This window comes from Nipponia nippon, unplaced genomic scaffold, assembly GCF_047370975.1.
Source record: "Nipponia nippon isolate SJK-2023a ecotype South Korea unplaced genomic scaffold, ASM4737097v1 scaffold_5, whole genome shotgun sequence".
In the NCBI taxonomy this organism is placed as follows: domain Eukaryota; kingdom Metazoa; phylum Chordata; class Aves; order Pelecaniformes; family Threskiornithidae; genus Nipponia; species Nipponia nippon.
Window position 1 is genome coordinate 10057208 of NW_028262369.1, and position 20805 is coordinate 10078012.

The following is a 20805-nucleotide window of genomic DNA, read 5'->3' on the forward strand; positions in this document are numbered from 1 at the left end:
AGCTGTGATGTGTTCCACATAGTATTGGTGGTAACGTTTTCAGCTGTAGTGATAAGCTGGCCCCACACTGCAGCAGTAGAGTGAAACAATCCTTAGCCCTACTCTCTGTTACTCTCTACAGGAGACAGACAGGACCTGATGCTAGTTCATAAAGCCCTGCGGTATTTACTAAATTCCAGTTACATGTGAAGAATTTACAGAATGGAGACCACAACAGGAAATTTCTTTCATAATTTACTAAGTAGATAAAATGTTAGTTTTTTCAGGTGCTTTAAAGTTTTATCCCAACTAGATTTTTTTTTTTTAACTTCCAGTTGACAGTAGTATACAAGTAGAAGGAAGAGAAAAAAAAAAAAAAAGAAACGGGAAAAGTACTTTCTCTACTTTCTTTGTAAGAAAAGCTAGTGCTGTGATATTGTTTACATGACATACAACGTGGAGAAATCCATCTAAAAGATGGAACAAAGATTTAACATGAATATACGTACATGTTTTGTTGTTTGTTTTTTTTTTTTTTTTAATTGCTGTTATCCCCATGTTAGGATCAAATCTGCAGCTGCTGTCAATTGCAGTAGAGCTCTGCCAGTTTACAGCAGGTGAGGATCAGTGGGGGGGGAATAGAATGCTGCTGTTAACAATTGTGTGGTGCTGCCCAGTGATGCACATCACAGCTGTAGGTAATACAACCTGAAAGCAAATTCCCCAGTGCATTCACTGGACTGCAAAAAAATGAAAGATACTGGTGTTTGCAAACGAAGAGACTCCAATGCTGGGGGCATTGAGGTGAAGGAATGGTTGGTAAATGTATGGTAAATGGAATGTATTATCCCTTGTGCAAGTGGGACTGGTGCCTGCTTTTAAGAGCTGTAAAGTACTGAAATAACAACTACTTCTAAGTGCTAGAAATCCTTATGGCTAGCAAAAAGTAAGCCTTGAAATGCCATTCTAGTCATTACAGAATCCTTCCTGCCTCTCACCAGACTACTGGCCCCCATCATCAGGATATGGTTTGAGTCTAATCTTACTTTCCAAATCTTATTTTTTCTAGCCAGTAATGCCTTCAATCTAGGAACAGATGAATGGTTGTAAGGGAAATAAGGCAGAGATGAGTGCAACTTGATTATAACACAGTCACCATCTCATTTATTTAATGTTTCCAGTGTTTTGCCTGGTTTACATACCAAACTGCTGTAATTTCAAACACACCTTGAAAACAAATCCCTTGTTTATCTCCTATTCTCTTCTATCAGTCTGCCTAAAATGAAACATGTATAACTCTCTTATTCCTGTGCTTGAGACCTCAAAATGAATTGAAATGGAGAAAGCACCTCACAGGAGAGAATAATGATGCTGTTCATCATCTGCGCTGCAACTTATCAGACGTAGCCAGAAAATATCATATTTCCACATACTTACACAGCTTGTACTGTTCCACTTAGGATGACCTTGCTTCAGAATCTAATGAGATTAACCCCAATCTACACTTGCAAATCTTGCTGCAAAACTTGACTTTAGGGTAAGATCATTCTTTGCAGAATTGTAGAGATATTTATACTCAGTTAGACCCTGAAAGCAAAATGTGCTCTCAGTGCTAGCTACCCATCATTTTATTTAATTTTCATTTACTTCCAGGCCCCATTTGCCTCTCCAGAGCACAAGTTCACTGCTTAGTCCATCAGTGGATCCTGATTCACTGCCTTCAGCACTAAAATGAAATTCTGTTCTCCCTGCAAGCGTATTTCCAGCACTCTGCTGCCAGCCTGGTGACAGGCGCTGCCTCATTATGTCTTGGTGTCACTTTTGCCTGGTGGTGGTACAGGGAGCAGAGAAGCTGCTTTTTAACCTGCGTTAACAGCCTCTGCTGATGCTTAGAGCAGTAGCTTTCTGAGCAGCCCCACAGATCTCCAAGGAATCGGCAACCTTTATTCTTTCAACATGAAATACTAACATCTTCAAGTTGTGGCTGAGGACCAGTTTTTCCTGAAGGATGGATTTTAAAACAAGCCACACGGAGAGCTTCAACAGCTGCATCCCCAACAGCTCCAAAGCTGTTCAAAACTTTTCTCTGCCTGGTAAGTGCAATAAACAGGTAAGTGAAAAGATACATTAGTATATAAACTATGAGTGTAGGCAGGCGGAAAGAAAAAAAAAAATCACTGATGTGATATGGTTTTGAAGAAAGCCTGAATATGAATATTAATATCCATACAGTTAAGCAACATGAATCCAAAACATGAATATATCTATTGAAACATATATTCATTATGTATGTATGCATCTGAAAGGGTCTCCATCACATGTATGGAATGATACACACATTAGTGCTCTTTCATTCTATTGTTAATATGTTTGTGTTCATACACATGAAGGGAAGAATGGGTGTATGCACACTTGATTAGACACATTTTAATGTATACATTTGTGAAAGCTGCTGAGAAAGTGCCTGTGTGTAGTTAGACACAACCACACAAAAAAAATCCCCTCCTCATCTTACATGTGCTTAAGAAATCTGCTATTATTTGCATTCAGAGCACTCATTGTCTGTTAGAAGCCAGCATATCCACAAGGCGTCCTCACCAGTGGTCCTGGCACAGCTGACTTTTTCCGGCCTACACTTGTCTCTGCAGGTGACCCCAGCAGGATGAGCTATGGCAGCTTCATCATGCCCACCCTCTTTGGCATTATCTGCCTGTTGGGCATTATTGGTAACAGCCTGGTTATCTGCACAGTCTTAAAGAAATCTGGCCCTAGCAGTAGTGTCCCAGGCATCTTCATTATCAGCCTCTCCATGGTGGACCTGCTCTTCCTCCTGGGCATGCCCTTCCTCATCCACCAGCTGCTGGGGAACGGAGCCTGGCACTTTGGGGAGACGATGTGTACAATCATCACTGCCCTGGATGCCAACAGCCAGTTCACCAGCACCTACATCCTCACCGCTATGTCTATCGACGGCTACCTGGCCACCGTCTACCCCTTCACTTCCACTCACTTCAGGAAGTGCCCTGTGGCAATCCTTGTCATCTGTGTGCTCTGGGCCCTTTCCTTCCTCAGCATTACACCTGTATGGATGTACGCTCAGCTCATCCCTTTACCTGGAGGTCTACTAGGCTGTGGGATTTGTCTGCCAGACCCCCAGAGGGACATTTATTGGTACACTCTCTACTAATTCTTTCTGGGGTCTTTGCCATCCCTTTTGCCTCATCATGGTGGCCTACAGGAGGATCCTGCTCAAGATGGCCAGGTCCTCAGAAGCGCTGATGAGCCAAAGATGCACCAGGGCACGAACAAAGAAACTGACCCATACAGCAATTGCTATTTGCGTAGCCTTCTCCATTTGCTGGGCACCTTTCCACATCCTGCAACTGGCCCAGCTCACCATGACTCGCCCCACCTTGCTTTTCTACTATGCCTACAATGTAGCTATCAGCCTGGGTTATGCCAACAGTTGTCTGAGCCCCTTCATCTACATCTTGCTGGGCCAAAGTTTCCAGAGGCAGCTTGGGGTCCCTGTAAGGCCAGCAGCTGCAGGGCAGGCTTCCCCACATGGGAGCAAAAGCATTCAGGGGGATGCAATTGAGTCAGGGTAGCCACTGCTGCATTTGGTACCTGTCTCTGGCAGGTAACGAGCCCTGCAGCAGTTAGGGCATGCCCCACAAGCCAGCCACTCTCCTTTCCCATCCAAACACACAGGCAGTGGCAGGCAAGCACCACATCTCCTATGGGATGGATCTTTACCTGGCCTGGAGACAAAGTAGTGGCAGCATTTGGGCAGAAGCTTTGTTTGGCCTTGTGTTTTTATTTACATCTTCTCTGACAACTATGAATTATATTCTCCTCAAGAGATTAAAAGCTTTCAGGCATTTTATTAGATTAACCCACATACTAAAAATATTTTTATGCAAAACCCCAGACAAGCAGAAACCCTAGGCCCAGGGCTGAGACACTGCCACCATTTGAAACTTGGGGAGTTTTTTTTAAGCTTTAAGGAAGACAGAAGGAATTTGGACTATTTTGGATCACTTCCCCCCCCCAGAAGCGTGGTTCAAGAGCTTAACATACTTTATGAAGATTGTAAACAATAGGACAATACTTTTTCATCTCCTTTCTAACACACCAGCTCCATGACATCTTTAACAGTGGGTGAGACATGAATTGTTTTCTGTCACTTTAAAGCCAGAAAAACTACTCATTTTCCAGAATCACCAATTGTCAAGAAGTCCAATAAATATTCTCAAATACATTTAAAAGTAACCATATTGATTTATTCACAATCACTCTGAGAAACAGTTCTGTACCATCTTGTTAGGGGACAACAGCAACCCAAGTTAATCAGTAGCTGTTGCTAAGTCACCAAGTTGCTTTACCATAGAAAGTAACAATTAGGTTCTATCTACATTAAAAAAGAAAACAATAGTTTAACATTGGCTGTGTATCACATGTACATGCATATCATCGTAGTATTTCCTCAGCTGGCAGCAAGCCTTTAGTAAATACACATCTTGAAGCATATTGCTCAGGTTTTCAACATGATTGTAGGTGGCTCAGTTTTCATGTGCTCATCTTGAGCAATTTTGAAAGGACTTGACAGTAGAAACCACAAAGCATCCATTCTCTGACAATCAAGCCACTTTGTTGCACATGGCAACCAAAAATCATTAGGTTTTGGTTTTAAAATACTATTATTCTACTAATAGCAGGCACCTACATCCAGAAAAATGGGCAAAAGCAAAGGTTCTACACACTTCAGTTTTAAGGGAACATTTGCCTCTTCATGGTAGGTCAGTTAAAGCTGCTTAAGAAGTGCTATTGTATTTCAAAAGATCACAAAGACCAGATCAAATTCTTTATTAGGAATACCCGGTTGCTAGAATGCACAACCTACTTTAGTTTTAACAAATTAAAAGTTAAAAACATCATCACTACCTTGATTTATTCCTGCTCCTATAAAGTAACCAAACATCAACACTGCAACATCCACTCTGTAACCGGGAGGATCCTTATCTCCAACTCTAGATTTTCAGGAGCTATTTATTTTATTTTAATGGCATGTTAATTCAGCAAACAACTACTACAAAACCACATAGCCAGCAATGCCTGAGGCAATGCTGTCTCTAATAGCTTCAGGAGGCACTTCCAAAGACCAAGCAATAAAACCCTTACACCTGTCTCAAGTGAGAACACTCAAAGCTTTAGACCACAGCTTATATACAGATACACAGCTGAAGGGATCTAATCCTTTCCCCTAGATTTTCTTTATACCCTCATCTTTTGCTGAAGGGAGCAGGCATTACTTAATAAACTCAGCAGACACTGAGGCAAGTGAATTTATTCCAGCTCAGAGTCCGGCCTGACACAAACCATTTCCTTCTGCATTTTAAATTGATTTTTCATTATGTAATTCATTCTGTCATCAGCACTTGTCAGGAGCTAAAGCTGTGAATTCTCAATTAGCAGCAGGTAAGCAAGGAACAGTTTCATTCCTGCTGCCCTGACCTTTGCATGTTCATCAGTCACTACCATTTCAAAGCTTCTCACCATGTCCTTTTAATAAAGGCTGCTTTCAGCATTGTGCCATCACCACATTAGCATGGGTTTTGATAGGGATATGCAGAAGAAATAAAACTAGGTCAGCATAGACCAGGTGTTTTTACTGGAAAAAAAATTAGTGTGTAGATTGTTTGGGGTTTTTCTGATTATTAACCACTACAACAGAGCTAAGAATTCCTTAGCAAGGGATGCTGGGGGAGATGGTGCCAAGGCCCCATTTTCACAGTCACTTTCTTGGCTTCCTATAGAATAGCACCAGCCCAGCAGGGTAATGGCAGGAGCCTTTCCCACCCTGATGGCACCATTCCCAACTGGGTCCTCAGCCTGCCCTACCCCAGCGGCCTAGTTCGCTGGCCCTTACTTCAGACATAAGCACATCTCAATAGACAGCCACTCCCACAGCCCTAATCCCTACATCCTGGGGGACCCCAAACAGCCCGAGTCTTTCTAAGGAGATTTGGAGCAACCAACTTTGCTACAGTTCCTGAAGCAGCTGCTTGAACTCAAGCTGCAGAGACCCCAGTGCTGACTCCACATGGAACAGGTTCATTGACTCTTTTCTTATGCCTCCTCTTGCTGCACCTCATTCACACTTCATCCTTCCATATGCATCAGAAGAGACAGACATCAGGCTCAAATGTAGTAAAGAAATCTTTTGTGGGCTAACAAGAACCTTATGAAGTTTAACAAAGACCAAGGGTCTGGGAAGCCTGCTGTATGAGGACAGGCTGAGAGAGCTGGGTTTGTTCAGCCTTGAGAAAAGGAGGCTTAGAGGTGATCTCATCACCATGTCCCAGTACTCAAAGGGGAGCTACACAGAAGATGGAGACTCCCTTTTTACAAGGAGTCCCATGGTGAGGACAAGAGGTAACGGGTACAAGTTACTCCCAGGGAGATTCCAATTGGACACAAGAGGTAAATTTTTCACCATGAGAACAGTCATTGGAATAATCTCCCCAGGGAAGTGGTTGACTCTGCTACACTGAACATGTTTAAGACTCAGCTGGACATGGTGCTGGGCCATCTTGTCTAGATAGTGCTAGAAAGGGTGGACCAGATGATCCTTGGGGTCCCTTCCAACCTGGTATTCTATGATTTCTATTTGTGAAGTGTGCTTAAAAATTCCACAGTTAACACATTTAAACAGGGGACTGAGAAACACCAGCACTCATATAGGAAGAGGGAAGGCACACATGTGGGCTAGGCTCCAAGGTAAGTTATTTTCAAAGCAGGAACAAAAACAAACCCATGTTTTCCTTGATTTAAATAAGTTATGAGTCTTCATTCAAACTTCCCCTACAATGTCCACAAATAGAGCACAACAGGACCACCCTGGGAGAACCACAGAATTAATCCTCCCAGAGACTAGGGACAGATCTCATGTGCCACACCTGAAAGTCTTCCCCTAAGCAGACAATATTGGCCAGGGACAGGAATCATACAAGAACAACCTTCCCTTTGACCTGGATGGCTGTCACCATGTGCAACCTCTTTGTCTTGCCTCCCCAGCTACTAAGGAGAGTATAAAAGGTAGAAGTTAAAGAGCAAAAGTAAAACTCTTACCTATGCCCTTACTAAAGATAAGTGAGGTATTTTAAACACCCTCAACTAGTACAAACTTCCAGATTCATATACACAAGCCACGTGAGAAATATTTTAACTTATGGGGACATCGGCTAGCATTTCTCTCTTACAGAGCATTCACATGACAGCCAATGTAATGTTATTTAGTAAATTGCATCCATCCTGGAGCGGAGATTCAAACTCCATCCAGCAATAAGAAACAAGGAAACGCTTCTCTGCCTGAACTTGCACCAATCCTTTCCCACACTTAGGAACAAGGAGAAAGATGGAAAAGGGGGAATATTAAGAATACCAGCCTTGTTTGCCTCAGAAGAGCTAAAAGCCCACACACATTAAGTACAATGTGCTGTCAAGTACATAAACCCTTTTCATCAAGCACCACTTTTCCACTTTTGAAGAAATACTTCATATTCTATCCAAGTGCTAAGTCAACAGGACTTAAGTATAGTAGGTGGTTTGCTGGACAATAGCCTAAGTAATCATTTCAACCCTAACCCCTATCAGGCTGATAATAAATAGTAAAAGTGACTTACAAATAAATAGCTCTAACATGAAATTCATAGTTCCATTGTACTTCTCTTGACAGTATAACTGTGATTAACAGCAGCATAAAGCCTTCCTAATGATCATGTTCTCAGTACTCCATGCTCTCCTTGCACAGACTTTACATTAATATTTAGAAAATGTACCCTGAAACCTGTTGTACTAAAAATAGCTCAATAATGCTTATTAAGTGAAGTAGGGGCTGTGGCAGATGAGTCCCCAGCCCTATGCTATTTATGCACAGCATGTTTAACAATTAGCATTAGCAGAGTCCATCCACTGGCCTGAAGCCCTACACGCAGAGAATAAGGAGCTGGACTCGTGGTGATCGCTCTCCCTGCTTACACAAAGTTGCCAGACAATGTTTAACCTAAGGCTGTTACGCTCAGAGTGCAACAGAGCACTTTCACCCCTTTCATTGTCACATGCAATTGTATTTTTATGCCCTGTTTCCTTGACTGTGTAAGGTAACATGTACTGAATGTAAAATAAAAAGCACAATTGCACGACTGAAACTGTCTCACTTCAAATGGACTGCGTTACATCTACAGATATTGCTGCCCTCATGTACAACAAAAGTGCAATGAACAACTGCAGTGCCATTTTAAAAACATGCACTGACCTTTTAACAAAACTCATTTACTGTATTTCTTGCCATGCTGAAGTTCCAGGTGCCACCACCTTTCATGCCAGGTTACATAAAGAAAAAATCTTAGGTTTAATTTATGGGACAGTAAAACTAAAGATCCCAAAAATGTTTGTGGGCCTCCAATGTATGGCAAATCTTTAGTAACTCAGTGCTTTTGCTCTGCTACCAGCTTTAGGATGGAGGGTTTCTAATGTATTTGCTTTGGCTACAATTCCAAACATTTTGTGTTTAAAAGGGAAGTACAGTTGGACCTCGCTAATCCCAGCACTTTAGGACTCTTGCTATTTGGCTTACCACAGAAGCCTGACTGCTAATACAAGTCACATTCTTCACATATGACTACAGAAGTGGAGTTCCCCCTGAAAATTAGTATTTTGGGATAAAATAAAATCAAAAGGGAACACCACCATACAAGCAAAGACACCAAGCATAGAAACTCTGATACCAGTGATGACAGCAGAGGTAGGAAATGGTGTAGCAAGTTCGCATTCAGTTTAACAGAGCTGTCCCAATTATCAAGTCCTAGAGGAATGGAGATCAGCTGTTGTAACCTAGCAGAACAAAGAACCTACAGGTCAAATGCAATCTAATGAAGTCAGTGTGGTACAACCAGTCTTCAGATTAGGTGGCATTACTGCAGAGGCAGCATTAATGCTCTCCCTTCTCTCCACCTGCCAGTTAAACATACTGTTACACCCTGTGCAGCTGCCTGCAACCTAACAGTATTTCATTTATATGGTTACATGGCATTTCTTTCAAACTTACTTGAATTTGGAAAATGTGCCCTTAGAGAGAGGAAGAGCAACATGTCAAACCCAGAGTCCGACTCTTTAATAAAAATATTAATCATGCAAATAATACCAAAATGTGACATAGGAAGTCTTTATAGCCTCTTCCAGCCCACTAATAAGTTAGAAGAGTTTTCCAATTTTTGTACAGATAGGAAGACTTGCATGTAAAGAAAACTTATTAGAAAGTTAAGTAATATATTGCTATGCACTTTCTTCATAATCTAAGTGCCTCTTGGGCAGAGGGAGAGGGAAAATAACAGGTATGAGTAACTTCCAAACATCAACACAGCTCTATTTTGCTTCAGTGTGTAAGTGTTACAGACAAGACAGCTTTATCCGTTATTCACAACCTTTTTTTCTCCTTTCAAGAAATACCTTATTTCCTCCCTCAATTTTCAGAGAGACCAAAATTACATATTCCCAGTGCCCCTATTGAATGGCCATGGAAGTTCTGGCCACCAGAACGTCACCTCTGCAGCAGGAAGAGTCTGTTCCACTTTCTGGGAGTTTTCTTAATATCCTTCTAGCCTGCTGCGTTCAGAAAAGACAGGCTCCAGCTTCGCTGTAAGTGCTTCTCCAAGAACCTTTTGTAATTATCTGAATCACATAGTAAGGAGGAAGATGGCTTGGGTTTTTTTTTTTTTGTTTTTACAGTAATGTTTTGAAACAAGTGCTAGGTGTTGTTAACATTTAACTAAAGCCAAGTTTTAATCCCCAGCTGCAGCACAGAGCTCACATTTACAAGAACAGCTAGAAGAGCTGCACATTCATGTTGGTACAACATGAATTTTTTTTAAAAAAACCCACACAATTGAATGGAATCGCAATTGTGAAAAGCATTTGATAAGCATTTCAAAAAGGAAATTGGCTGCAAAGTCCAACAGGAATGTAAGACAGCAATGGGAGATTTCAGAACAAAGTGACTGAGGAAATTCAGTATTATAGTCATCATTAAAGCCAAATCTTCAGTGGGGAGATATTAAAAGGACTACAGTATTCAGTTGCATGAGTTGATGCAGGAGAGAATACATAATAGACACAAATAATTAACAGAGTAAGAGTGCTACACTGAATGCCCTCTACCCTGGCAGGTAGTAGAAAGCCACAAGAAAAGTAAAGGCAACAAACCCAAAATGGATCTAGTAAACAAATTTTCTACATTCCATAATTGGCCTGAAGTATTCATTTCATTTATCATGAAGATAACAAAGGTTAAAAGTAGTAGAACCAGAAATAATTTGTTAGTAATAAGCAAATCTATTCATGATCCTCTTAGACAGAGCTTTAGTTTTAAACTGTTGTTTTTCAGAGCACCCCATTATCCCTGGCTCACCACTACTGCAATACAGTGTACTCTAGTAGACTAAAAGCACTAGATAAGGACTCCAGAAGCCTGAGTTTTAACCTCCAAACTCTGAGCATAAACATGCTTTTATTTATCAATAATCATGAACAGGCTCCCTCCATGCCTCTTTTCCCCCCCCTAAAAAAAGAACTAGTAATTGTATTGCCTTTCTTTTAGAGAAGCTGTGAGGCTTAGAGGTAGAAAGCAAGGCAATACTAGGGACTGTTCCTGCTCCCTTTAACTGGGCCAGTTGGGAAAACTTTGTCTGTTACCCAGACAGTTACAATACAGATACCTCATTTTAAGCTCTTTAAATGACAGCAGAACACAAAATCTGGTCTGGTAAGGGTGACATTTTTCTACTTCAGAGAAGTGTTCTTGGCTTTGTTATCACTGCTGGAATCTCCAAAATAACCAACTAATTGGTCTACAGGGAACAGAACAAGCAGATAGGACATTTAAAAAAAAGCCTTCTAAAGTACATTACTAACAGCAATATATCTAAAAATGAGGACCAGACCTACAAAAGGTAGAGATGGCCAGACAACAGAAACTACTACTAACTGCAACAGAAGGAGGAGGTAGCAATCAGCTGGCACACTTGCAGCACAAGATAATTTCTTTCAAGGGCTTAGTACCAATTAGAGAGGCAGATACTAAGCATCTGCTGGTTAGCAAGATGACTAGAAATCCTAAAGCTGATGTTCAGTATGAGAATTGGACCAGGCTATCATTAGCTTCAGGCCTATCTCCTTTGGGCACCTGTGCCCCCACACCACAGGTGGGTTGCTTGGCTGCCTAAGGGTAACTGCAACATAGCCACAGCAGCCTAAGGCAAGGCAAGCATGCCCAGTAGGAAGGGGAGCTGTGCTCAACAGCAGCACACTGATGCCAGAGCAGAGGGAAACATGGCTTGTAATCCAAAAAATACAGAAGGGCAGCCCCAGACCACAGGTGAACAACAAGGGGCTTAACATACTACTGCTGAGCTTCATTTAGCCTCAAGAAGTTTGTGATCTTCCACTCAAGTGTAGTTAAAAAAAAAATCAGCCAGTGAACTTAAAAGCTATATTGCAGTCTTCAGCTCCTCACAAAGAGAGCTAGAGCATTGAAACCAAGTTGAAGGCACAAAACAAGCAAATAAGGAGCTACTTTTACATAGTCACTTTCTAGTCCTAGAAATAGGACATGAAGTTAATTATTCTAGGAGACCTTATTCAATCACATTTAGTCCTCCCTGCCTGTAGTAGTGAGGCATAAAACACAAATAAAAAAGTATTCCTGCTTCAAAGCATTTTGCTATTTTTGAAAATGGCATACCTAAAGCTACATAGATAACACAGCATATTCTCTATCAACCAAGTCTTCTGTAACCACTTCAGTGTTGCCCTCAAGTCTCCCTTATGTGGGAGTTCATTTTATACATTAAAACTGAGCTTGAATTGCAGGCAACTAGGTGTCTCTAGGCCTCTGTGGGCTAGAGCACATCAGCCTGTGCCAGAGGGCACATCCTGAACACGTTTTAAGCTGGAAAGCAACAGCAGGGACATACATATGTGATTTTTTTCTTTAAATGTAGAAACATTGACAAACTGACATCACCCATTAACATGGCAGCTGTCTTGGTCTGTAAAAGACAAGGAAGTCTCTTGCCAAGTTTTTTTTATAGCCAGTTGATTCATTTCCACCTTCACTAGCAGTAAGCTTAAGGCTGCTTACAGGCTATAGCTTACACATCACACTCCCCACCCATGCAATGCAAACACTTGATTATGACAAGCCAGAACCAAGTAAAATTATGTCTGACCTTACTTTTACCTTGAAGAGCAATGTGGCATTGAGTACTGCTGCACAGACTGATCTTTAGGAATTAGGGAGTAAAGCTACTACCTGGAACATGTACCCCAATGTACTTTTACTTAAATGCCACAAAATACTCACTGAGCAGCTACCATTTGCCCCTATTAAAGCCTTATGTTCACCCAGGATCAAATCTACATTTTTTTGTAATCTAGATGACTAGCATAAAGTGCTATTCACAGTTGGGCTTTGATTTTGCAGAGCAGGTGTCATGAAACACTGCTTTTTTTCATATAGCCCCAGCTAAACTAGTAGTAAATTTATACAAGTATTTGGTTACTGCTGTAAAGGGTCTAGATGATGCTGAATTACCAACATTAGACCGAAACACCACAAGTTAACTGCACAGTTGTTAAGGAGACATTGAGAGCAGTACCACTGCTCAGCAAGCCAACCATCTTTGTCCAGTCTAGTTCCCCAAATGATATATAACAACTCCAGAGCTATACAGCTCATCCAGGAGACTTTTGCAGTCCAAGTTTATTTGTAAAAAAATACACTAACATACTGCATTTACCAGGAACGCTCTTCTCTTTAGGCATTTAAGAAAAGCCAAAAATAGTAGCATTATGGCCACCAGAGAAAGAATGCCAACAGCAGTCATTGTAATGCCAGCCCATGCTTCCTTACTCAAGAGAGCACTCCCTACAAAGCAAGCAGAAAGATAGTTTGTGGAGACAGCTCTTCACCAAACCTAAGCAACATACATTAGTACCATACTTGCTTAGCACCTTGGGTTGCAGACCATCCTTCTGGCACAAGGAGGACAGGACCCTGCAAGCTCACCACTGCAGAGTTCACGCCTGGCATCCCACTCTCTACAACAGCAACGTAGTAGAGGTTAACCCCATCATACAGTGGCTTATCTTAGATAAGTACAACCTAACATCTGCTTAGGCATTACCTCGCTTGCTTCTAGACGGCCTAGGGCATCTTGTCATACACAGAGGGGAGTCTGGTTGAAAACGGTCACAGATCAGGACACTGCAATGGAAGTATACCTAGGATAGAGAATGAGAGGTCCATTCATTTTGAGGCAATAACTGCTCCTACTTGCTGCTCTAAAGCAAGCGTCACCTACTAGGCCAGGGAGGGCTTTGTCACCAGAGACAAAGGCAAAAGTCTTCACTTCCAGCCTTTGGCGATAGTTAGCGTAGCTGACACCATGCCCCACAGAATGAAACACAGTCCTGTAGCTGTCCAGATCATACTCACACCTGCCAATAGGTAAGAAGCAGCAAGTCAGAACAGCAGAGTTGAGACCAATGGTTCATTTGGGGTTTTTTGTTTGTTTTGTTGGTTTTTTTTCTTTAAAAAAAATCAGCAAGCTAGAGTTTGAGGTTGAAGGATGTCAGCACCTCTACAAGTTCCAGCATACCAGGGCAGCACCACCAAGGTACCTTGAAGGCCACCTGAAATGAAGCCCTTATACCTGGGGCTCTGCTCCCAGGGGAGCAGCAGGGGGAATTAAGGAATCCTCCCATGCACTGTCCAAAATACTTTAAACTTCTCTGGCAGGACACTCACCCATCAACAACAATACTCCACTGGGGAAGTGAGCTTGGATCTTGTGAAGCTGTTGCCCAACAGTCATCCAATACCAAATAGAGATTGGGATCATTACGGTTCAGGACCTGAACTTCCAGGAAGATGGGCTGCCGTAGGTACCTTACTATTGGGTACTGATCATCACGGTATGGCTGCCTGAATGAGTCCTCTGCAAAAACCAAAGCCTTTTAGGCAAATCAGTGTACAAAAAGAGTCCTGAAGAAACTCTAGTGTAGAGCTCTTCAACAGCAGCCATCCACCACCTGCAATTTGTCCTAGAGTCACATATTTAAGGCATCTACCTCAAGCAACATGAGCGAGACAGAAGGAAGCACATCAGGTCATCAGATGCCCATACACCAGAACAGTTCACTCATACATCCTCCCCTGCCAATCTCAGTTGCTTCCCAGCCACCTGAGCTTTACCTGGGTAGCTTAGAAGAACTAAGGAGAGGGGACCTTGGTTCACTGAAGAAGCCAGAGGAGGAAGGTTGTCCACCCTTATAGTGAGGGAGGCATCACCATTGCTGAAGGAGCACAAGACTGTTAGCCTGTAACAAGGAAGGAGCAGGTGAGTCCTATGCTCATATATAGGATATCCAGGATTAAGCATTACCTAAAGAGGTTTCCAGACACACCTGAGTTCACTGTCCCTTGAGATCCTGCGCAATGGAAAGTCTGTCCATAATGCCCTCACCTCATTCTCATAAACAATTTTCTCCCCATCAAACTGTGGAGAAATAACAGCATTAGTGAGGGCATTCCTGATGCATGAAGCCCTCCCCATTAATCCTGGCTGCACACTTACCCAATACCTGGTCCCACATCCATTCAGTGGGACATGAAACCAAACCCTGTCATTCAAAGACGACCCAAAGGCTGGCCGGCACGCAGGATCTCTGAGCCTAAGCGTATCCAAGTCTAGTGGTGGTGTAGTACTGTCAGCAAGTATTTCAAAATCCATGTACCCATCCTGGGTGCATACAGCAGCTGTAACAGAGGTTCATATAAGTTGTCATGCCAGTCATCAACAGCTCAGTCTAAGAGCTGTCGTGTTGTGGCTAGAGATGAACTAGTCTTTCACAGGAAAGTGTCAGAACAAGCCATGCTGAAGGATTGCCACCCAAGCACCACATGGGCCAAGTCCATTGCAGAAGTCAGTCACTTACCTATTGGTGCATGCTGGTCACAAGGGCACCCTGGGTGCATCACCATTGCCACAGTCTCCCCATGGAAGCGAAAAACCAATTTCAAAGAGGACATGTAGGACTGAAGTCCTGAGCAGCTCTCCCCATGTAGCTGAAAGACAAGAGTTACTCTCCTGGAGTGTAACTACAAGAGCTCATTTTAACACATGCATGTGTTAGTGTTTCACTTGCCCTGGGGCCACAGTGCTCTTCAAAACTTAGCTAGTTTGTTAATTTGCATTGCTCCAGGAATACCAAATACCAATCCACACCAAGAGGAACATTTTCACCTCCAACTGTTTTTGCCAAAAGACCCCATAAAACCCAAGTTCTCCAAGTGATGCCTATCAGTCAGTTTACATTCATCTTAATCACAACTGCCCTCAGCCAGCCCCAGGGCACATGGCTGACTTGACAGGTGTTTAGTCAAGGTCAAAACTAATGTGCTCTGGTTCTCAGTAAGCACCAGTGAGTTGTAATCACACCCACTCCTGTGACTTGAGGATCAGAACTCACCCTGGACTTCAGAACTCCCCTGCTAATATGCAACTTCACCCCTCTCTTTGTGTCCAGAGCAAACCCATTTTCCTGAAGCTGGTCCATGGGTATGGTCTTATCCTCTACACCCACAGCCATAAGGGTCCCTGGGAAGGCTGGGATGGCAACAGTCATGTGTGTTGCATTACAGGTTGCTGGACCTGCAACAACATCTTTGTTAAATATAAGACTAGTTTCCTCAGGGCAGAAGCAGGCCAGGTTCTGAATTTCTCCATGCATTACCTGGTGCACAAAGCATTCTTGACTCCACAGTCAGTCTGTGTTCAGGAGGGCCATACGAGAGCTTGAGTGCCACAGTATAAAGCACCTTATCATTGTGCTGGCAAAGAAGATAGGGGTCTATTAGAGAGTACTCAGCTCACGATCCATCATAAGACCAACCCTGCAGGGCCATACACTATGCCTGGTTCAGGACTGCTGCTATTCACATCTGCAACAGCAGTTTCTTCCCATCTCAACACCCTTTCAGAAAGGATCTGCCCACAAGACTGCCAGTCAGGTGTTCACAGGACAGGCTATAGCTAGGATCCCACTTACATAGGTGCCCATCAGCTGTACTGCTGAGGGACACACTGTGCTTCCCCATTTTATAGGGCTGAGCAGTACACACATTTCCATAGGTCTACAGGAGGGAGATGCCTAGCCTCTGTTAAAACAGCACTGTCTCCTCAGTGCCAATTCTTTGTTCACCTACCTTGTAGGAAACAACTCCAGTGGCAGTAAAGGCCACCTGAAAGATCAGGTTGTGGTCATCAGCTAGAAAGTTATAGCCTTGCTGCATGGCTTGCCCAAGGCTCAGCTGATGTATTCTGTTTCCATCATCAACTGAGAGAGTCCAGGTCACCAGAGCTGCTGGAACCTGCAAAGCAGGAGATCCTTCCTTAAGAAGGAAAGGCACAGCCATGCAGAAGCAGCAAAGCATTACAGTTCTTCACCCTGCAGGTCTCGCATTCAAGATCCCTATATTGATAGTACAGGATTAAGCTTCCCAACAAGATGCTATTACCCCAGAAGAGGTAACTATTCCAGCTTGGAGACATCAGACTCGGTTTAGATCCAAAAACCATGCATTCCCACACCCTCCCTCTGCAAAACATACCATATGCTCATCACTGAAGCTTGGAGTGGGTCTTGGGAAAGCAATCTGGAACACAGCACAAGGGTTAGACCACAGGAACAGACAGTACTCAACCCTACAGCTTCTCTTAGAAAAATCTCCACTATAGTTTTCCAAAGCAGACAGCTGGCACCAGCACCTCAGTTTCCCCTGCAATAGAGCTGGAGCCAGACCATGTGTATAATTAATGACCATTTGCAAACTAGCTCTTCAAAGAGCTAGCGGTCACACCAAGAGGGACATGCAGTCAGACTTCCCTGAAGCTGGCTGGAGCTTTCCCCATCTTTCTGCCAATCCCAGCTATGCAGTTCCAGGAGACAGCCATCCCACTTTGCAAGCCTTTAAGCAGGATCTATAGGACTCCTATTCCTCTACTTACTGCCATGAAGTCTTTTGTACAGTTTGTTACACCAGCAAAGAAAGGCGTAGTGATTTCATCTGCATGAACAGTATCACAGCGAGTGCTGTAGGTTACATTCCTCTCCTCTCCCATTGTGTCATTCACCATCAGCCTCAACCTTAGCTGGTGCTGACCATGCTATAGAAAGAGACATTAATTAGAAAGAGGCAGCAGTACTTGCTGCAGCATGAAGACAACTAAAAGCCTTTGAGACTAAACTGCAGCTTCAGAGTTGTTTTAGGTGTTTGTACCAGTGCAAGGACACAGTGAACTGTCAGAAGCTTATGGAAAAAGGATCAGTTCTCTATGAAAGCATAGAGTAACAAGGCCGGGTTGAAGAGCAGAAGGTACCAAGAAAACTGCAGGAGTCAAGAAGAAAGCCTTCAAGGACTGGTGGACTGTAGTGCCAGAGAGTTATCTGTTCAAGAACCAATTTAATAAATGCCAAAACTAGAAGTCTTGTGGTATTTCAAAAGCCTAAAGCAACTGATACCAGCAAATACTCTGTTTGAGGCTAGTTTGGGTTGGTCTCCCACTTACTACTCTACCTCAACAGCTATGAATAGCATGCATTCTTAATTGCTCTATCAATACACATATACAGAGTGGTGCTATGAAATTTTTAGGACCTGGTCCACTTCCCTACAAGATGTTATATAACATCAATCTCAATTTCTTTACAGGAGAACACAACATTCATGGCAGTGTCTGAGGGGGTTTAATCCACAGTTGAAAGAATAAGTATTAAGGTAACAGGGTTGTTGTTTTTTTTTAAAACTACTTCTGGCATAAACTGCTCATTGGAGTAGTTAAAGTATTTCCACTCTTGAAGAAAGTTAGAGCTAGAGATCCTATTAAACCCAGTCCTGACCAGAAGAAAAAAATAAAAACAAACCACACTCCATAGCACCTTCCCAGAATGGAGACCCCTTTACCTCCAGGCTAGTGCAGTTGACAAACAGGACACTGAGCAACAGCCTCTCATAATCCACAGTGTGGTCACAGGACACCATCTCCTCATCACTCGCATCTAGGGAGAAAGTGGAAGATTAGCCCTGCAGGCGGGCATCTGCTTTCAAGCTAGATTAGAAAGGACTAAGCCAAGCCAATAGCAATACCTACCCACAACACACACATGCCAGGAGTAGTTACCAAGCTCACTGGAAAACTCAACTTGCATCCCATCCCTGTGACAGGTCACGCTCTCTGCAGAGGGAAGACCACAATCAGCTACACCATCACCCTCCTGAAGGCACACACCCCACAAGCCCTCCAGCTAGCCAGCCCTGCTTCAGACACCGCTCCCACACCAAGGCATGGGGGAAGCAGCTTTAAGCAAACCTAAAGCCCACACCCACACCACTACCAGCCCAGAGAGGCCTCATTACCTAAGAGATCCTGGTCCCCCAGGCCATCAGCACAAGGGGCTAAGGGCAGCAAAAAGCCAAACAGGAGCAGCAACCTGCAAGAAGAACAGAAGCAAATGAGAGAGCAGCAATGAAAGGACCCAGCTCCCCACCCCACCCCCAAACCCCACTCACCACATCCTTGAGTTGGTCAAGCACTGCTGCTCCACAAACAGCCCCATCTTCTCACAGCGACCACAAGCTTACTCTTTGCCTGCCCGGGGAGGATTATTATAGGACCTGGTGCAGGCTCCACACAGGTGCGGCCTTTCTGCTGCCTGGGGGACTGAGAGCTTGCACCTGCCTCTCGGTGAGATGCAGCCTCCTTGCTGTGAAGGGGGGGCTCGCAGGAGACCTTAAGGTGATATTAAGTCTTTGGCAAGAGTTGTTGTTTCCTTCTATTTTTAAGGCATTTTTTTCTTGCTCTGATAGCTTATTCCCTTTATTCCCTTGTCAGATGTTGCACAGAAAAATGTACATCTTTTGGCAGTCATTTTTTAAAAAGGAGATTTCTGTGCCACTTTGATTTTCTGATAGTTTAAAACAATTCCACCAGTAGATTTGTATGTAACTGAGAATATTTTGTTCCCCTGTATGGGCAAATCTGCAATGCTGGTATAGATCTAATTAGGAAAACATGAGTGACAGGTTGAGGAAGAGAAGTCCTAGATCAGATCTTTAGACTGGAAGATCTCTGGAGGCTTTGGTCAGACTGTCATTGTTTAAATCTTTGGGGAAGAGGCCTGGGAAGAAAAAATCTCATACTTATGTTATCTTTCAGCTTCCCCAATGCTTTTGAATTCAGACAGACTTGTAAAAAAACCCCAAAGACTCATATTTTTAAAAGTAGTTGAATTTTTGAGCTGTAAGAAAGCAAAAAGATATATCATAGGAACAGAAGAAAATTAATATTATGGAATAGTAATTTAGGAATGGGATGTTAAATTGGGCTTCAGGGAATAATAAATTTTGTATTAATGTACCATGTATTAATGTTAAATGTATTCATTTATATTTCTGCTTACAGTTATAGACCTGTGCCTAGAGCAGATTTTAGAGTTTCCCAGCCCAAGTGACAGTAGCCTCATTTCTCATAAAGATTTAGAGTTGTTAGAAAGAGCTTGTCTATCAACTGCTGGTAGGTACCGAAGAGCTGGGAACTTGGATGAGACAACAGCATGGGTGGAGGCAGGTAGCTGCAGAGCGTGTGTTGCCATCAGTGCGCTGTGTAGCAAAGCAATATGATCCATATAGGCAGAGCAGATGTCTAGTGTAAGTAATTTTAAAATGTACATTCTTTAGAAGCATCTTTTTAACTGTCATCCTTGTGAGAACAGGGCAAATGCAGAGTTAAAGCTATTATGCAAGTGGGGATACCAAGTGTGCACGATGCCACTCACAGCAACACGCAGGCACTAGCTCGGATCCATAACCACACCAGAGTAAATAGCACCTGATGTTCGTAGCACAAAAAGCACAAAATTGCACTTCTGCTTTTGCCATCAATAGGATTAGCAGGCAGATAACCTTTGGCAAGAAATTAACTTCCCAGAGACTCCTGAATTCACAAACATACATCATCGTTGTGGTTTAACCCCAGTTGGCAACCAAGCACCACACAGCCGCTCGCTCACCCTCTCCCTCCCGGTGGGGTGGCTGAGAGAATCGGAAGGGCAAAAGTAAGAAAATTCATGGACTGAGATAAGAACAGTTTAACAAGTAATGAAATTAAATGAAACTAAAAATAATAGTAATAGTAGTAGTAGTAGTAGTAATAATAATAATAATAATAATAATAATAATAATAATAATAATAATAATTTTTAAAAATTGTAGTGAAAAGGAAAACAACAACAACGAAGAGAGGAACAAAACCCAGGAAAACCAAGTGATGCAACTGCTCACCACCTGCTGACTGATGCCCAGCCTGTCCCCGAGCAGCGATCGCTGTCCCCTGGCCAGCTACCCCAGTTTATATACTGGGCATGGCGTCATGCGGTATGGAACAGCCCTTTGGCCAGTCGGGGTCAGCTGTCCTGGCTGTGCCCCCTCCCAGCTTCTTGTGCACCGGGCAGAGCAGGGGAAGCTGAAAAGTCCTTGACCAGTATGAACACTACTTAGCAATAACTAAAACATCCGTGTGTTATCACATTATTCTCATACTAAATCCAAACCACAGCACTATACCAGCTACTAGGAAGAAAATTAACTCTATCCCAGCCAAAACCAGGACAATCATGTACCTTTTTTTTCTCTCTCTTTTTTTCTAT

The 20805-nt window shown here is 43.0% G+C and overlaps 2 protein-coding genes across 3 annotated transcripts; one reads left to right on the top strand and one right to left on the bottom strand.

Moving 5' to 3' along the window:
• Positions 1-1987: 1987 nt before the first annotated feature.
• Positions 1988-3623, top strand: LOC104015184 (melanin-concentrating hormone receptor 1-like). Its single transcript, XM_009467887.2, is given in 3 exon segments — positions 1988-2072; positions 2628-3175; positions 3177-3623. Coding segments are annotated over 3 exon segments (1080 nt in total).
• Positions 3624-12765: 9142 nt separating this feature from the next.
• ZP2 (zona pellucida glycoprotein 2) lies at positions 12766-20473 on the bottom strand. 2 transcript variants are annotated; one of them, XM_087731893.1, is made up of 19 exons: positions 20444-20473; positions 18671-18890; positions 18518-18591; positions 18252-18335; positions 18065-18159; positions 17109-17267; positions 16712-16756; positions 16307-16471; positions 15835-15931; positions 15571-15752; positions 15037-15166; positions 14676-14857; positions 14506-14597; positions 14294-14418; positions 13847-14036; positions 13401-13536; positions 13224-13320; positions 13051-13137; positions 12766-12964 (listed from the first exon to the last, which is right to left on the bottom strand). In XM_087731893.1, the coding sequence occupies exons 2-19, from the start codon at positions 18715-18717 to the stop codon at positions 12819-12821; spliced, it is 2133 nt and encodes a 710-aa protein (XP_087588019.1). In that variant the 5' UTR covers positions 18718-18890; positions 20444-20473; the 3' UTR covers positions 12766-12818. The 2 variants fall into 2 exon arrangements, with proteins under 2 accessions (XP_087588019.1, XP_087588020.1); XM_087731894.1 differs by having other exon boundaries at positions 20441-20472.
• Between the last annotated feature and the right edge of the window lie 332 nt (positions 20474-20805).